Source organism: Schistocerca piceifrons, chromosome 3, assembly GCF_021461385.2.
Source record: "Schistocerca piceifrons isolate TAMUIC-IGC-003096 chromosome 3, iqSchPice1.1, whole genome shotgun sequence".
NCBI classification, from domain to species: Eukaryota; Metazoa; Arthropoda; class Insecta; order Orthoptera; family Acrididae; genus Schistocerca; species Schistocerca piceifrons.
In genome coordinates, this window is record NC_060140.1 from 341,723,164 (window position 1) to 341,737,593 (window position 14,430).

General features: G+C 44.8%; 1 protein-coding gene across 1 annotated transcript in view; it reads right to left on the reverse strand.

The window, feature by feature from the left end:
* The window catches only part of LOC124788641 (breast cancer anti-estrogen resistance protein 1), a 544,001-nt gene that overhangs the window by 22,306 nt on the left and 507,265 nt on the right, over nt 1–14,430 (reverse strand). Inside the window, exons 4-6 of the mRNA XM_047255910.1 lie at nt 8,292–8,451; nt 5,657–5,921; nt 5,398–5,614 (exon numbers count right to left, since the gene is read on the reverse strand). Coding sequence (XP_047111866.1) covers nt 5,398–5,614; nt 5,657–5,921; nt 8,292–8,451 — 642 coding nt within the window. The remainder of the gene's footprint in view (nt 1–5,397; nt 5,615–5,656; nt 5,922–8,291; nt 8,452–14,430) is intronic.

A 14,430-nucleotide genomic window follows, 5' to 3' on the forward strand; every position in this document is an offset into this window, starting at 1 on the left:
ACATCGTCTCCCTTGCTCCGTTGCGTACAAAACTCCACAGACTCACAAGGGGAAGGCCTCAGACACGGCCAACCGATTCGGCTCAAATTTGGCAGGTCGCTTGTGTACAACCTAAAATGAAGGAATCTAAGATATTTTGGGTCAACACCCCCTCGTTTTTGAGAATATCGCCCCTAAAGGTTATGACAAGCAATCAACACAAAATTGACGGGATCGATAGATAATTGTAAGTAGAGTATTTTTCATCATCAGATATGAGGTCCGAAAACGCATACTTTTCCAGAAATGGGGGTAAGAAACTTCTACAACTGCCGCTTCTGTACCGACACGCAAAACGCTTTTCGCCGGCAACGCCCCTAGCGCAATGGCCAAAGTAACTGGTTCGGAATGGGAGAACCCGGGTTCGAATCTCGAGGAAACCTAGCGGATGTTATTCTTTTCGTTTGTATCTTTCCATGTCTCAATTGATAGGGATAGGAGGGTTAAAGAGGTAAGTAAATCAATAAGGAATGATAATAATAAGGTAGGCAAACTAATTTCCCAAACGCCGTGAGTTAGTAAAGTATTAAACTTTTAAGCCTTGTCACATGAAAACAACTCCGAGTAAGAGTGCTGCGATTTCGTCACGAGGGATCACAGATAGCCAACCGCGCGACGCTTGTTTACAGCGAGGTACAGGACAGAATGCACGCGCGGAGAGTTAAGTTGTCCTGGTTGCCTCTTCGTCTTATCATAGTTGGGAACCTGGAAGAGTGAAGGTGTCCAGCACGTGCCTTATAGAAGTCAATCGGAAAGAGTTGTTTTCCGTCATTAGGCTGCCGCGAACCTCGCGGATACATGTAGTGATTTTTCCGTCGTTAATGCACCGAATGAAATACGTTTTGTGAATGAATACAGTGCCCTTCCGTAAGTAACATATGAAGAGTACTGTATGTAGTTTGTAGTAACTAGCTCGTCTGTTTATGTTGTAGTAACTAGTTATTGTTTGTTGTGTCCTATCTTTCGAGATTCGAACCCGGGTTCTTCGAGACCCAGCCAGTTACCTTGGCCGGTGCGCTATCAGCTCTGTCGCCTAAAAGCGTTTACCACGTGGTTACAGAAGCGGCAGTTATATAAGTTTCATTCCTCGATTTCTGGAAAAGTTTGCGTTTGCGGACCCCATACCCGATGATGAAAAATGCTTCAAATTTTGAGTCGATTGCTCTTCACAACTTTTGGGGTGATTTTCTCAAAAACGAGGTGGTGTTGACTCAAAATAACTTAGATTGCTTCGTTTTAGGTTGTACACAAGCGACCTGCCAAATTTGAACCGAATCCGTTGGCCGTGTCTGAGGCCTTCCCATTGTCAGTAAATAGTGTAGAATGCTCCAAATTTTTGGCTGTACATATTGAAAACTTGAACTGCAAGAAGCATATTACCGAGTTTCTCAAACAATTAATTTCAGTTACTATTGCTCTTCCTACAGTAGCTAATCATTGAATCAGACGTATAAGCTTTCTAACATATTTGGCATATTTCCACCCAATAATGTCATACGGAATAATTTTCTGGGGTAACTCATCACTTAGAAAGAAAGTATTGATTGCACAAACACGAGCAGTAAGAATAATATGTGGTGTTCACTCATGTATGTACATCTTCAAGGAGCTAGCCATTTTAACTGCGTCGCCACAATATATATATTCGCTAAAGAAATTTTTCATAAATAATCTATCACAATTTGAGAAGAACAGTGATGTACATACCTCACAACACTACAGCGGTAAATGATCTTCATTACCCCTTGTTAAAGCTGTCAGTGGATCACAACAACATACATTTTTTATCATTTTCTCAGCAATATAAAATGTCTGACAGGCAGCGAAGCAAGCTTTAAATTTAATTTAAAATCATATCTCCTGGACAGCTCTTATTCCACTCATGACGCGCAAATTACTTCGGCTATATACGAATTTATCCAGTATTTGAGAAAGAGAGCACTTAGCGACTTCCAACGAACTTAAAATATAATTTCGAACTTTTCTAAGCATTTTCTTAGTCCCACAAAATAATGAAAGGAAAGGAAAACAATTTATCGCCTACTAAATGTTCGTTGCTCATGCGGTGAAATTTCAGCATCACACATGATGTTTTCATTTATTATTTAGATTCCCATTTCGCAAACATTATCCACGTATACCACTGCAGGTACATAAAACATTATATCTTTGTACAACGCACAATTTACGAGCTTTCCGAGCGGGATTTGCCAAAAATTTCTTACATGAACCTATAAAGGAGATGTCACTTCTTTGGTTTATCAGTTTTGGTTTCAGCTTTTTCATTAGTCTTTGGTTCAATAAACAAGAAATAATAAAACCATCCTAATTAGGGTTCTGCGTCTTCAGCATAAGGTTTTAGATGCTTAACGTAAAATAATTAACAATTAACTCATTTGAGAAGTAATGACGTCTGAAGCTATTTTACACAGGGCAGTTCGATTAACACGTTCACGCGAGCGCTGCGAATTGTTTCTCGCTATAGGGCGACGCGCGTTTTCATGCTTTCTTTCATCTAGTGGCGCTGCTTTATATTTTCACGCCGTAGGGTGGGTTTCGTATTCAAACGCCCTAGGCTACTATTTTAATATATTGACCTATTATTTATCAAACGAGAGATCATATAAAATAATTTTACACTAAATTGATCACAAATTATGTGACATTTTATTTGTTCAGCTGTTCGTTACACCTGGCTGATAGGTAATACATCACACCTTATTGTATTGCTAGTAGCACAACTGATAAAAGTCGAGCGCGAACCACCTGTGGTAGACGCCTTTCGATGAGATGTTTTAGCGTGAGCCATCCGACGGTATTCGTCGTTATGGACGTGTTAAGACCAGGTTCTCATTCAAAATGGTCGAAAATTCGGTTTTTAATTGCTTTTTTTGAAAGGTATATGTGTCTAGAATGTTGGGAAGAAAAGATTTTTTTTTAATCCGTGTGTTTCAAAAGTCTCAACAGCCCCTTGTTCGAAGCAGTGTGACGGCCGCCGTGGTATGCTCTCAGCTGGAGACGCCCGGCTCGGGTAGAAACTTGTGCCGTGACGCGCGTTCACAAATTGACTTATATTGCAGTATGCATGCAAACATATTCGCCGAAAAAGCCGACGAACAACGTGTGCAGGCTGCCGAACGCAGTATATCCAGATAGGCTTTTCTCGCCAAGAAGAACGAGGGAACTGCTCTCCAAGAACAATTAACGAAAAGGTTGTTATACGGCCCTGGAATTGCAGACTAAACGTAAGTAACAAAAACACTTCTTTTGGTCAAGTTTTGGTCAAAACAATTTTCGGTCCACCACATTGGATTAGCCATTTTAAATTTTCAAAATGTAACTTCAGATCTGTGTTCAGCGACATCAAAAATTTATAACAACATTTAGTTTTATGCAAATTGAACTAATAACACGTATAAAAGTTTTTCCTAAACTTTAAACAGGTCTTTCTCGTGAAAAGAATTGTCAAAACTGCGTGCAGCAAAAAGTAAAAACGGATCAACAAATCAACTCCTACCTTTGACCCCTCGAAAGGTAAACACTTTTGTTGGGAGCTTTTATTCATATTGTATGAAAGTTGTTAATATTAACTATTTTTTGTAAAGTGAACAAAACCTCCACAAATCGAACTGAAAGTTCGAGTTAGCACTATATCGTTAACTTTAAGGTGATTTCATTGTGATAATGCATCAACTCCAATAAATTTAATGTACCATTGACTGATGTTATCAATTTTTGATTTCGGGTAGCTCCTGAGGGGCTACACTGCCCGTAGTCTGCGTACTTTAAACTCGCATGCCCTTGATCAAACCATAGTTAATGGTGCCATTTTTGTTATTGAAAATCTAACAAAGTTCAACGTATGATCAATCATAAACACGAAATAGATCCTTTGTATGTCTTTTCACCGTCTCAAAAAATGCCAATTTTTTTGCTCAGTTGAATGAAAACCTGGCCTTAAAGAATCGGAGGTGGGGAGTTTACTGTTGGGTCCTAAGATAATCGACGGACTGTACAGACTGCGAGGAATAGGAGAGAGATCGGGATAGGTAACGGCTGATGGGAGTCAATAAGGAAAGAACGACTAAAGTTCGACGTACATCAGACCTAAAGTCTCTGATAAGCGTTTCAAGGAAGTAAAGAAGTAGATAAAGAGCATCGGACTGAATCAGGAAAACATCTGTAGCCGCTGAAGGTACCGATCACAGATCAGCAGTTTTAAAGGCTTCCACGATGACCAGTAGCACAACAGCCGCTGGACAGACGAGAGAAGGCAGGCGTCCAGAAAAAGATTGCTTTATAGTTACATAACGTGGTTTTAATGTCCCTAAAAGAAAAAAAATGTCTATTATAAATCATCGAAAAAAGAAGCGAGTTCAATGCACCCTGTTACTCTAGATGGCTGTGTGTTCATAGACTACAAGTGAGCATTTGTCAGGGTGAAACGAAACTTATTATGGGAAGAACTAGGAAATATGGAAATTTCAGTCCACTCAATCAATAATAGGATAAGGATTCATCCTTTAAAATGCGATTTAATTTAAGCGAATACTAAACAGGCAGTTAAGGGTGTATTTTCAATCACTGGACGACCTCTAGAGATGTCGGTCGATCACGATACATTTGCGACTTCAGGTAACCCCAAAGCCAATAATCGCACGGACTGAGGTCTGGGGACCTGGGAGGCCAAGCATGACGAAAGTGGCGGCTGAGCACACGATCATCACCAAACGACGCGCGCAAGAGATCTTTCACGCGTCTAGCAATATGGGTGGTTATAATAAAACCCCATGTCATTCCAAGCATGTGTGTCAATTTTTATCTCTCTATCTACATTATTCCGTGGTTTATTAAGTTTTCAAATTTATACTGACTTTTTGATCACCCGGTATATTGTGAAAAGCAATGGTCCCGTAACACTCCCCTGTGGCACGCCAGAGGTTACTTTAACGTCTGTAGACGTCTCCCCATTGAGAACAACATGCTGTGTGACCAACTGCGACACAAACCGTGTTCTGTACTTATAAAAAAATAGGAGAGCTCGTGCTACATTATTCCGTGGTTTATTAAGTTTTCAAATTTATACTGACTTTTTGATCACCCGGTATATTGTGAAAAGCAATGGTCCCGTAACACTCCCCTGTGGCACGCCAGAGGTTACTTTAACGTCTGTAGACGTCTCCCCATTGAGAACAACATGCTGTGTGACCAACTGCGACACAAACAGTGTTCTGTACTTATAAAAAAATAGGAGAGCTCGTGCTTCTGCTCGCAACGCTACAGACAGACCACACTTAGGCAGGAATGGGGCTGTGTGTCGTGCAGGTGGACTGCTGCAGACGAAGTAGTGGTACTCACCTGTTGCTGGTGTTGCTGCTGCTTGTCGGGATGCGGGGGCGTCTGCGGCGGGGGCGGGGGCGGCGTGGCGAAGGCGGGTCGCTGGGGGCGCGGCACGTCGTACTCGGCGGCGAGCAGGCTGGAGCGGTTGGAGCCGGGCAGCGACGAGTCGGCCGTCAGCGACGACGCCGACGAGGAGGGCGTGAGCGGCGCGCCCAGCGGCCGCGGCACGTCGTAGCTGTCCGGGCAGGGCTGCGGGCCGGGGGCGGCGGGGGCGGGCGGCACGACGGCCGTGGGCCGCGGGTAGCGCGGCGTGTCGTAGCAGCCGCGCGGCACGTCGTACGACTCCCCGCCTGCAAAGCGACAAGGCGCGCTCCGCGTCAGACCGGGCGACCCCGTCCGCGACGGCGGCGGCGTCGGGCTCGGCGTCAGCGTCGGCGGCGCCGTCGGCGTCTGCGGCCTGCTGGGCAGCGGCCGCGCCGGCCTCGGCACGTCGTAGTAGCCGCGCGGCACGTCGTAACTCTCGCCCTCGTCCGACGCGTCGTCTGCAACACAGCCCGTTCGTCAACAGCCGCCGCAGCGCTCTAGCCCCTGCTCTGCTCTGGACCTCGCCCCACTTCCCAGTACAACTCGCTCTCGACGACTGAAGATATCGCAGCACATCTAATGACGTCCACGACAATGGACTCGTGGGGCTTACACTCCTGTGCGCGTGTTTAAGGCCGGTATTACACTATCAAATTTCTTTGTCAAATATCTTTGTGTCTTTGTCAAAGATATTTGATGGTGTAATAGGGAACTCTGTCAAATGTCGTCCAATATTTGATCAAATCTAGGGCCTCGCTGTAGATTTGATCAAAGAAGTCGCTTGTCTTCTGTTCACTGCAATGTGACATGTTGCCACATGGAGCGCTAGCATCGCTGCAGCATTCTGTGGTCTGTAGTGTTTTTATAAACATTGCCGGTAAATACAATTGGTGTTTGACGACAACTACAAAGTTAATAGAGATTTATGAAGCTGATGAGGTGCTTTACAACGTGAGGCACGCTGAATACAAAAATAGATTAAGGAGATTGGAGATCTGACCTGACCTGACCTGACCTGACCTGACTCGACCCTCTCTTGTAGCAAGGAATCGGAGTTTTACAGTGAGCCTGTCTTCTGCAGATATAGCAGTTCTTAAGTGAGTATTATGCTTTGTGATATGAGGATACACTTCACTGAGCACATACAGAAATGCATGCTCATCCATTCTTAAGTAATTGATGTAAGACTTGACGCCCTCCACTATAAGCTCACGTAACAAGTTTTCTTGAATGCTGTTATCGTGTCGTCGTAAAACCCACGGCTTCATCCAGGTATGTTTCCTTTTTTTCCCACCCTTCTCTTCCACATGTGCACACAGTGCAGTTGTGGTACATGCAACTACTGCAGTTAATAACAAGCTGTTGTTGTCAGCCATCTTGAACTTTGACGAAAAATATGATGACAGTGTAATACCCCTTCTAGCGCTATGTCAAAGATCTTTGTCAAATATATTTGACATATATTTGATCACATCATTGATCAAATCTTTGACAAATAAATTTGATACTGTAATACCGGCCTAACGAACTGACACCACTTAGCCAGCTCGCACGTCAAGCATCTTATAAGTATAGCCGTCTCGTGTAGGTTGTAACACTAGCTCACCGGACAAAATTTTAGTCAACCCCCACCCCCCCTAAAAGAGTATACTAACCGATTTTGAGCTCTGCGGATAGTGTACGAGGTATGTTCAAAAAATTCCCGAACTTTTGTACTTTCGCTCCAATGGTGTTGGTTCAAATGGCTCTAAGCACTATGGGACTTAACATTTGAGGTCATCAGTCCCCTAGACTTAGAACTACGTAAACCTAACTAACGTAATGACATCACACACATCCATGCCCGAGGCAGGATTCGAACCTGCGACGGTAGCAGCAGCGCGGTTCCAGACAGAAGTGCCTAGAACCGCTCGGCCACAGCGGCCGGCGCCTTCTGGAAATCCAGAAATAATCAGTTTGAAATCGCTTGTGAACAGCACTCAGCACTTCGTGCGAGTAAAGAGCCAGCTGTGTTTCACAAGAACGATGTTTTCCAAATCCGTGTTGACTTTGTGTCTATAGACCGTTTTCTTCGAGGTAATTCATAATGATTGAACACAATATACGTGCCAAAATCGTGATGAATATCTTGGTGTAGTTGTGGCAGTTCCTTCGCGTTGCGATTTCACAGTCACGTCAATAACAGTCGACTTAGCCAGCTTGAGAAGGGATGAAATGTCCCTCAAGGGTTTGTGACACAGGTGATATCCAATCACGCTAGAGAAGGGATGAAATGCCCCTGACGGGTTTGTGACACAGGTGATATCGAATCACGCTAGACAAGGGATGAAATGCCCCTGACGGGGTTGTGACACAGGTGGTATCCAATCAAGCTAGTGCACATTCGAAGTCGCTGAGCCGGCCGCGGTGGCCGAGCGGTCCTAGGCGCTTCAGTCCGGAACCACGCGGCTGCTACGGTCGCAGATTCGAATCCTGACTCGGGCATGGCTGTGTGTGATGTCCTTAGGTTAGTTAGGTTCACGTGGTTCTAAGTCTAGGGGACTGATGACCTCCCATAGTGCTCAGAACCATTTGAAGTCGCTGAGCTCCCCTGACTGACCGACTCGACTGTTACTGCTTCTCTATTGATAACACAGTTGTCCCCGCTTCCTTTTATACTGGCGTGTCCGCCTTTCGTTACATCTAGAGGTCAACTTCGCATTACGTATGGGTGTCCCCATACTTTCGATTAGATTGTGTTTGTTGTAAAGATTTTGTGACCTTCTTCTGAAATCTCGCTTTTTCTAGGCGTGAGATCGATGCACGGCTGGTGAGCAGCCGGTGCTTACCTTGCGAGGTGACGGGCTCCGGCGGCAGTACGACGTGTGAGGACCCGGGCGGCACGTCGTACTTCTCCTGCGCGGCCGCGGCGGCGCTGGCAGCGGCGGGTCCGCGCTGCGGCGGCAGGTCGTACAGGTACACGTCGCCCACCTTCTGCGGGGTCAGCACCTGCAACACGACGGGCCGGGCAGTTAGCTGAGAGCCGAGCAGGGCGACGGGCGGCAATGCGAGTCATGCGCAGGAACGGAACATGAGCGCACCCAGTGTTACCATATATTGCAAAAGAAAGAAAGAGGGGACTTTCTATAGTTTAGGCTGAAAAGAGGACACTTGCCATATTTTAAACTTATTTCATAAGAAACAAACAAAAAAAAAAAAATAAAACTATTACTTTAGAGCCCACGTCCTATTTACAGGGTGTACCAAAAACAATCCTCCGATTTGGCACGTCTATATTTCTGAAATTACACTGAAGATTACAATGAAATGAACACCCTTAGCTGCTTACAGGCGTTGACAGACGTCGACGGGGATGGTTCAAATGGCTCTGAGCACTATGGGACTCAACTGCTGAGGTCATTAGTCCCCTAGAACTTAGAACTAGTTAAACCTAACTAACCTAAGGACATCACAAACATCCATGCCCGAGGCAGGATTCGAACCTGCGACCGTAGCGGTCTTGCGGTTCCAGACTGCAGCGCCTTTAACCGCACGGCCACTTCGGCCGGCCGTCGACGGGGACAGATGAAAATGTGTGCCCCGACTGGGACTCGAACCCGGGATCTCCTGCTTACATGGCAGACGCTCTATCCATCTGAGCCACCGAGGACACAGAGGATAGCGCGACTGCAGGGATTTATCTCTGGCACGCCTCCCGCGAAACCCACATTCTCAACATATTGTCCCGCACTACATTCGTAGTACCCCCGCCCATTATACTCATTACTCGCGGCACGTTGCCGATTCCCGTAAGAGTTCGGGCACTGTTTGTGCATTCGCACAGATGAAGAAGATGGTCAAGTGGCCGGTGAGCCTTAACTATATATATACTAAGATGGTATCTCTTCTTTCAGACATGTCCGAAAGAACAGATACCATCGGTGACTATGCAGCTCGTTAGAATGAAATTACAATGAAATGAACACCCTTAGTATTTATACTGAAGAGCCAAAAAAACCGGTACACCTATCTAACATCGTCTAGAGCTCCCGGGAGCACGCAGAAGCTCCGCAACACGACGTGGCGTGGACTCGACTAATGTCTGAAGTAGTGCTGGAGGGAACTGACACCATCAATCCTGCAGGGCTGTCCATAAATTCGTAAAAGGGGCTGGAGATAGCTTATGAACAGTAAGTTGCAAGGCATTCCAGGATGCCCAGTACTGTTCATATTTGGGGAGTTTGGTGGCCAGCGGAAGTGTTTAAACTCAGAAGAGTGTTCCTGGAGCCACTCTGTAGCAATTCTGGACGTGTGGGGGTGTCGCATTGTCCTGCTGGAATTGCCCACGTCCCTCGGAATACACAACGGGCATGAATGGATGCAGGTGATCAGACAGGATGCTTACATGTCAGGACGATTATTAGTCATTTTACGTACAGAAAAAGAGCGTGTAGGTGTTATATAACGTGTCCCATTTATATGGACCACGCCAAGAAACGTTTCTTCCACAAGCAAAGTAAAACATGCACCAAACAAACAACTAAACATTAACCGCTATGATTTTCTTTCTTGCAGCGTAATTGGCTCTGACAAGGGAACCTCCCCATCGCACCCCCCCTCAGATTTAGTTATAAGTTGGCACAGTGGATAGGCCTCGAAAAACGGAACACAGATCAATCGAGAAAACAGGAAGAAGTTGTGTGGAACTATGAAAAAAATAAGCAAAATATACAAACTGAGTAGTCCTTGTGCAAGGTAGGCAACATCAAGGACAGCCCGGGCTGAGGAGCGCCGTGGTCCCGTGGTTAGCGTGAGCAGCTGCGGTACGAGAGGTCCATGGTTCAAGTCTTCCCACGAGTGAAAAGTTTAAGTTTTTATTTTCAGACAATTATTATCTGTCCGTCCGTCCGATGCGATCCCTTTTTTGCTAGTGATTATAACATCCACAAGAAAAGCTAAATCGGGCAAGGTAGAAGAATCTTTTTACCCATTCGCCAAGTGTACAAGTTAGGTGGGTCGACAACATATTCCTGTCATGTGACGCACATGCCGTCACCAGTGTCGTATAGAATATATCAGACGTGTTTTCCTGTGGAGGAATCGGTTGACCTACGACCTTGCGATTAAAGGTTTTCGGTTCCCATTGGAGAGGCACGTCCTTTCATCTACTAATCGCACGGTTTTGCGGTGCGGTCGCAAAACACAGACTCTAAACTTATTACAGTGAACAGAGACGTCACCGCACGAACGGACAGATCATAACTTTGCGAAAATAAAGAAAGTAAACTTTTCACTCGAGGGAAGACTTGAACCATGGACCTCTCGTTCCTCAGCTGCTGACGCTAACCACGGGACCACGGCGCTCCCTAGCTCACAGTATCCTTCATGTTGCCTATCTTGCGCATGGACTACTCAGTTTTTACATTTTCCTTATTTTTTCATAGTTCCACACAACGTCTTCCTGTTTTCTCGATTGGTCTGTGTTCAGTTTTTCAAGGCCTATCCACTGTGCCAACTTATAACTAAATCTGAGAGGGGTGCGATGGGAAGGGTCCCTTGTGAGCACTATGGGACTTAACATCTGAGGTCATCAGTCACCTAGAACTCAGAACTACTTAAACCTAACTAACCTAAGGACATCACACACATCCATGCCCGAGGCAGGATTCAAACCTGCGACCGTAGCAGTCTCGCGGTTCCGGACAGAAGTGCCTAGAACCGCTCGGCCACAGCGGCCGGCTCATAGTACAGAAATGGAAACACAAGAGGAATGTACGCCGGTCAGTCAGTCAACAGTCCTCTTTAGAAGGTTTTTTTGAGTACAATGTACACCAATGAGGAGAAACCAAATTATTACTCATTTGGGGCGGTCTGAGTAAGTGACAGACATGCATGTTTTTTTATTTTTTTATTTTATATATATGTATATTATTTTATATATATATATAATTACTCATTTGGGGCGGTCTGAGTAAGTGACAGACATGCATGTTTTTTTATTTTATATATATATATATATATATATATATATATATATATATATATATATATATATATATATATAAAATAAAAAAATAAAAAACATGCATGTCTGTCACTTACTCAGACCGCCCCAAATGAGTAATAATTTTTTTTATTTTTTTTGCAGTACGCTACAGCAAGTGGAAGTGGACGAATTAGGTTACTCAGGTACCCGCTGTGTCTGCTAGTACAAAACAGTTAAAGTCAATTTTGTGTTACGTTCTTAGCAGCGTCATGTTTACATGCATAGTGGACTTCGATATATCTTTTTGAACAGATGTTCAGGAGAGGGAGTGGTTTAGCGAATAAGAAATATAAGGTGTCATTTAAAAGGCGTTCTGCTTTTCATATCTTCGTAATGAATTACGCTAGGCCGACCGCGGTGGCCGAGCGGTTCTAGGCGCTTCAATCGGGAACCGCGTGACTGCTACGGTCGCAGGTTCGAATCCTGCCTTGGGCATGGATCTGTGTGATGTCCTTAGGTTAGTTAGGTTTAAGTAGTTCTAAATTCTAGGGGACTGATGACCTCAGATGTTAAGTCCCATAGTGCTCAGAGCCAATTACGCTACAAGAAACAAACTCATAGCGGTTAATGTTTGGTTGTTTGTTTGGTGCATGTTTTACTTTGCTTGTGGAAGAAACGTTTCTTGGCGTGGTGCATATAAATGGGACACGTTGTATAACACCTACACGCTCTTTCTGTACATAAAATGACTAATAATCGTCCTGACGTACCTCTACATCCACAAAGTTAATCCGCAAGCCATCATACGGTGCATGGCGGCGGGTAACTTGTACCACTACTAGTTATTTCCTTTGCTGTTCAACTTGAAACGGAGCGAGGGAGACACGGTTGTCCTTATGCCTCCGTGCGAGCAATGTTTCTCTTGTCTTCGCGGTCCTGACGTGAAATGTCCGTTATCGGCAGCAGAATCGTTCTGCAGTCAGCCGGAAATGCAGGACCTTTAAATTTTCTCAATAAGGGTTCATCAAAAGACCATCGTCTTCCCACCAGAGATTCTCATTTGAGTCCACAAAGCGTCTCCGTAATTCTCACGTGTTGATCAAACCGGTAGTAAACGTCGCCCTCTAATTCAATCTGGTGTGGATCTCAAACGCTCGAGCAGTACTCAAAAATGTGTCGCACAAATGTTCTATGAGAGATTTCATTCATAAATGATCTACACTTTCCTAAGATTCTCTCAATAAACCGAAGTCGGCTATTAACCTTTCCAACTACCGTCCCTCCATGCACGTTCCATTTCATATCGCTTTGCAGTGTAACTGCTACACATATAATCGAAGTCACTGTGTCAAGTAGCACACCACTAATACTGTATTTGAACATCACATGATTGTTTTTCTTGATCATCTGTGTTACCTTACATTTACAGCAAGTTGTTGTTCATCACACCAAATAGAAATTTTCTCTAAGTTATCCTGTGCCCTTCAACAGTCACTCAACGACAACACTTTGCCGTACATAACAATGTCATCAGCAAATAATCGCAGAGTGCTGCTCACCATGTCCGTCAGATCATTTAATATGGATACAGAGAATAAGAGCTGTCCTGTCACACTTCCCTGGGTCACTCTTGACGATATCTGGTCTCTGATGAACAAATGAACACTCGCCTTCCAACAGTCTGCGAGCCACTCATCTAAATGGCAGACAGTTCCATATTCGCGGACCTTTGTTAACCCTTTGACTATCAATTTCATTTCAAAAACATTACTGTGTGGTTATCTTAATGTCTTGGTCAGAAGTAACAATATGAGAAGAATATTTCCCGACGTTTCGTTTTCCACTGGGTTTGGGAGGAAGTGGGGTACAATATAAATGGTTCAAATGGCTCTAAGCACTAAGGGACTTAACATCTGAGGTCATCAGTCCCCTAGACTTAGAACTACTTAAACCTAACTAACCTGAGGACATCACACACATCCATGCCCGAGGCAGGATTCGAACCTGCGACCGTAGCAGCAGGGCCGTCCCGGACTGAAGCGCCTAGAACCGCTCGGCCACAGCGGCCGGCTGGGGTACAACATACAGAATTATGAAGTACCTCCTGTGTTTCTGAAGACGACTGCGCATAAACTACCAAGACATACTGAAAACACAATCAGTAGAGAGAACATCTCTCCAAGTTTTGAACTCACACTATAGGTGCTCAATATGGACTTTGTAATGTGACAAGCATCATTTCGTGAGCGATAGTATGTGCCCGGGAAGGGGCGAAGGCAGTTCCCTTTGCGAATCTGCTAATTAGGTTGCCTATTTGCAGGTGCGAACTAATGCGATGTGACAATACGGAGACGAGGGTTAACAGTGAAACTTGAGGACAGCACAACCTATATGTGCTATCTGTAACTATAAAAATTCTGCTAACCATTAGTAGGCTTCCCTTTATCACTAGGAAGTCATTACATGGTAATAACATATACAACAGATTTCAACTGTTTCTCTGATAGCCTATAGTGGAACACGTACAGGGTGTCAATTACTGAACTAATGGAAAAAAATCTAAATTAGTTAGCAACTACGGCGTGCACACACTTTATTCCCGACAGGTATTCGGATTTAGGTATTGAGACGCTCGCTACGCTTGCCATCATTGGCGACGATGTGGCGCGGACAACTAGCGAAATTCTGCATGACCCGCTGAAGTGTCGGAACGTCGATGCTGTCGATAACCTCCAGAATGGTTGTTTTCTTCTCAGCAACGGTTTTGCGATTATAACTGTACACCTTGTCTTTAATATAGCCCCGTAAAAAGGAGTCGCATTTGTTCAGTTCTGGAGAATACGGCGGCCAATCGAGACCCACACCAGAACCAGAACGCGGTCCCCAAAGTGTTTCTCCAGGACATCACTCTCCTGCTTCGATGGAGTCGAGCTCCGTCCTGCATGAATCTTGTCGAAATCAGGATCACTTTGGGTAATGGGGATGAAACCATCTTCCGAAAC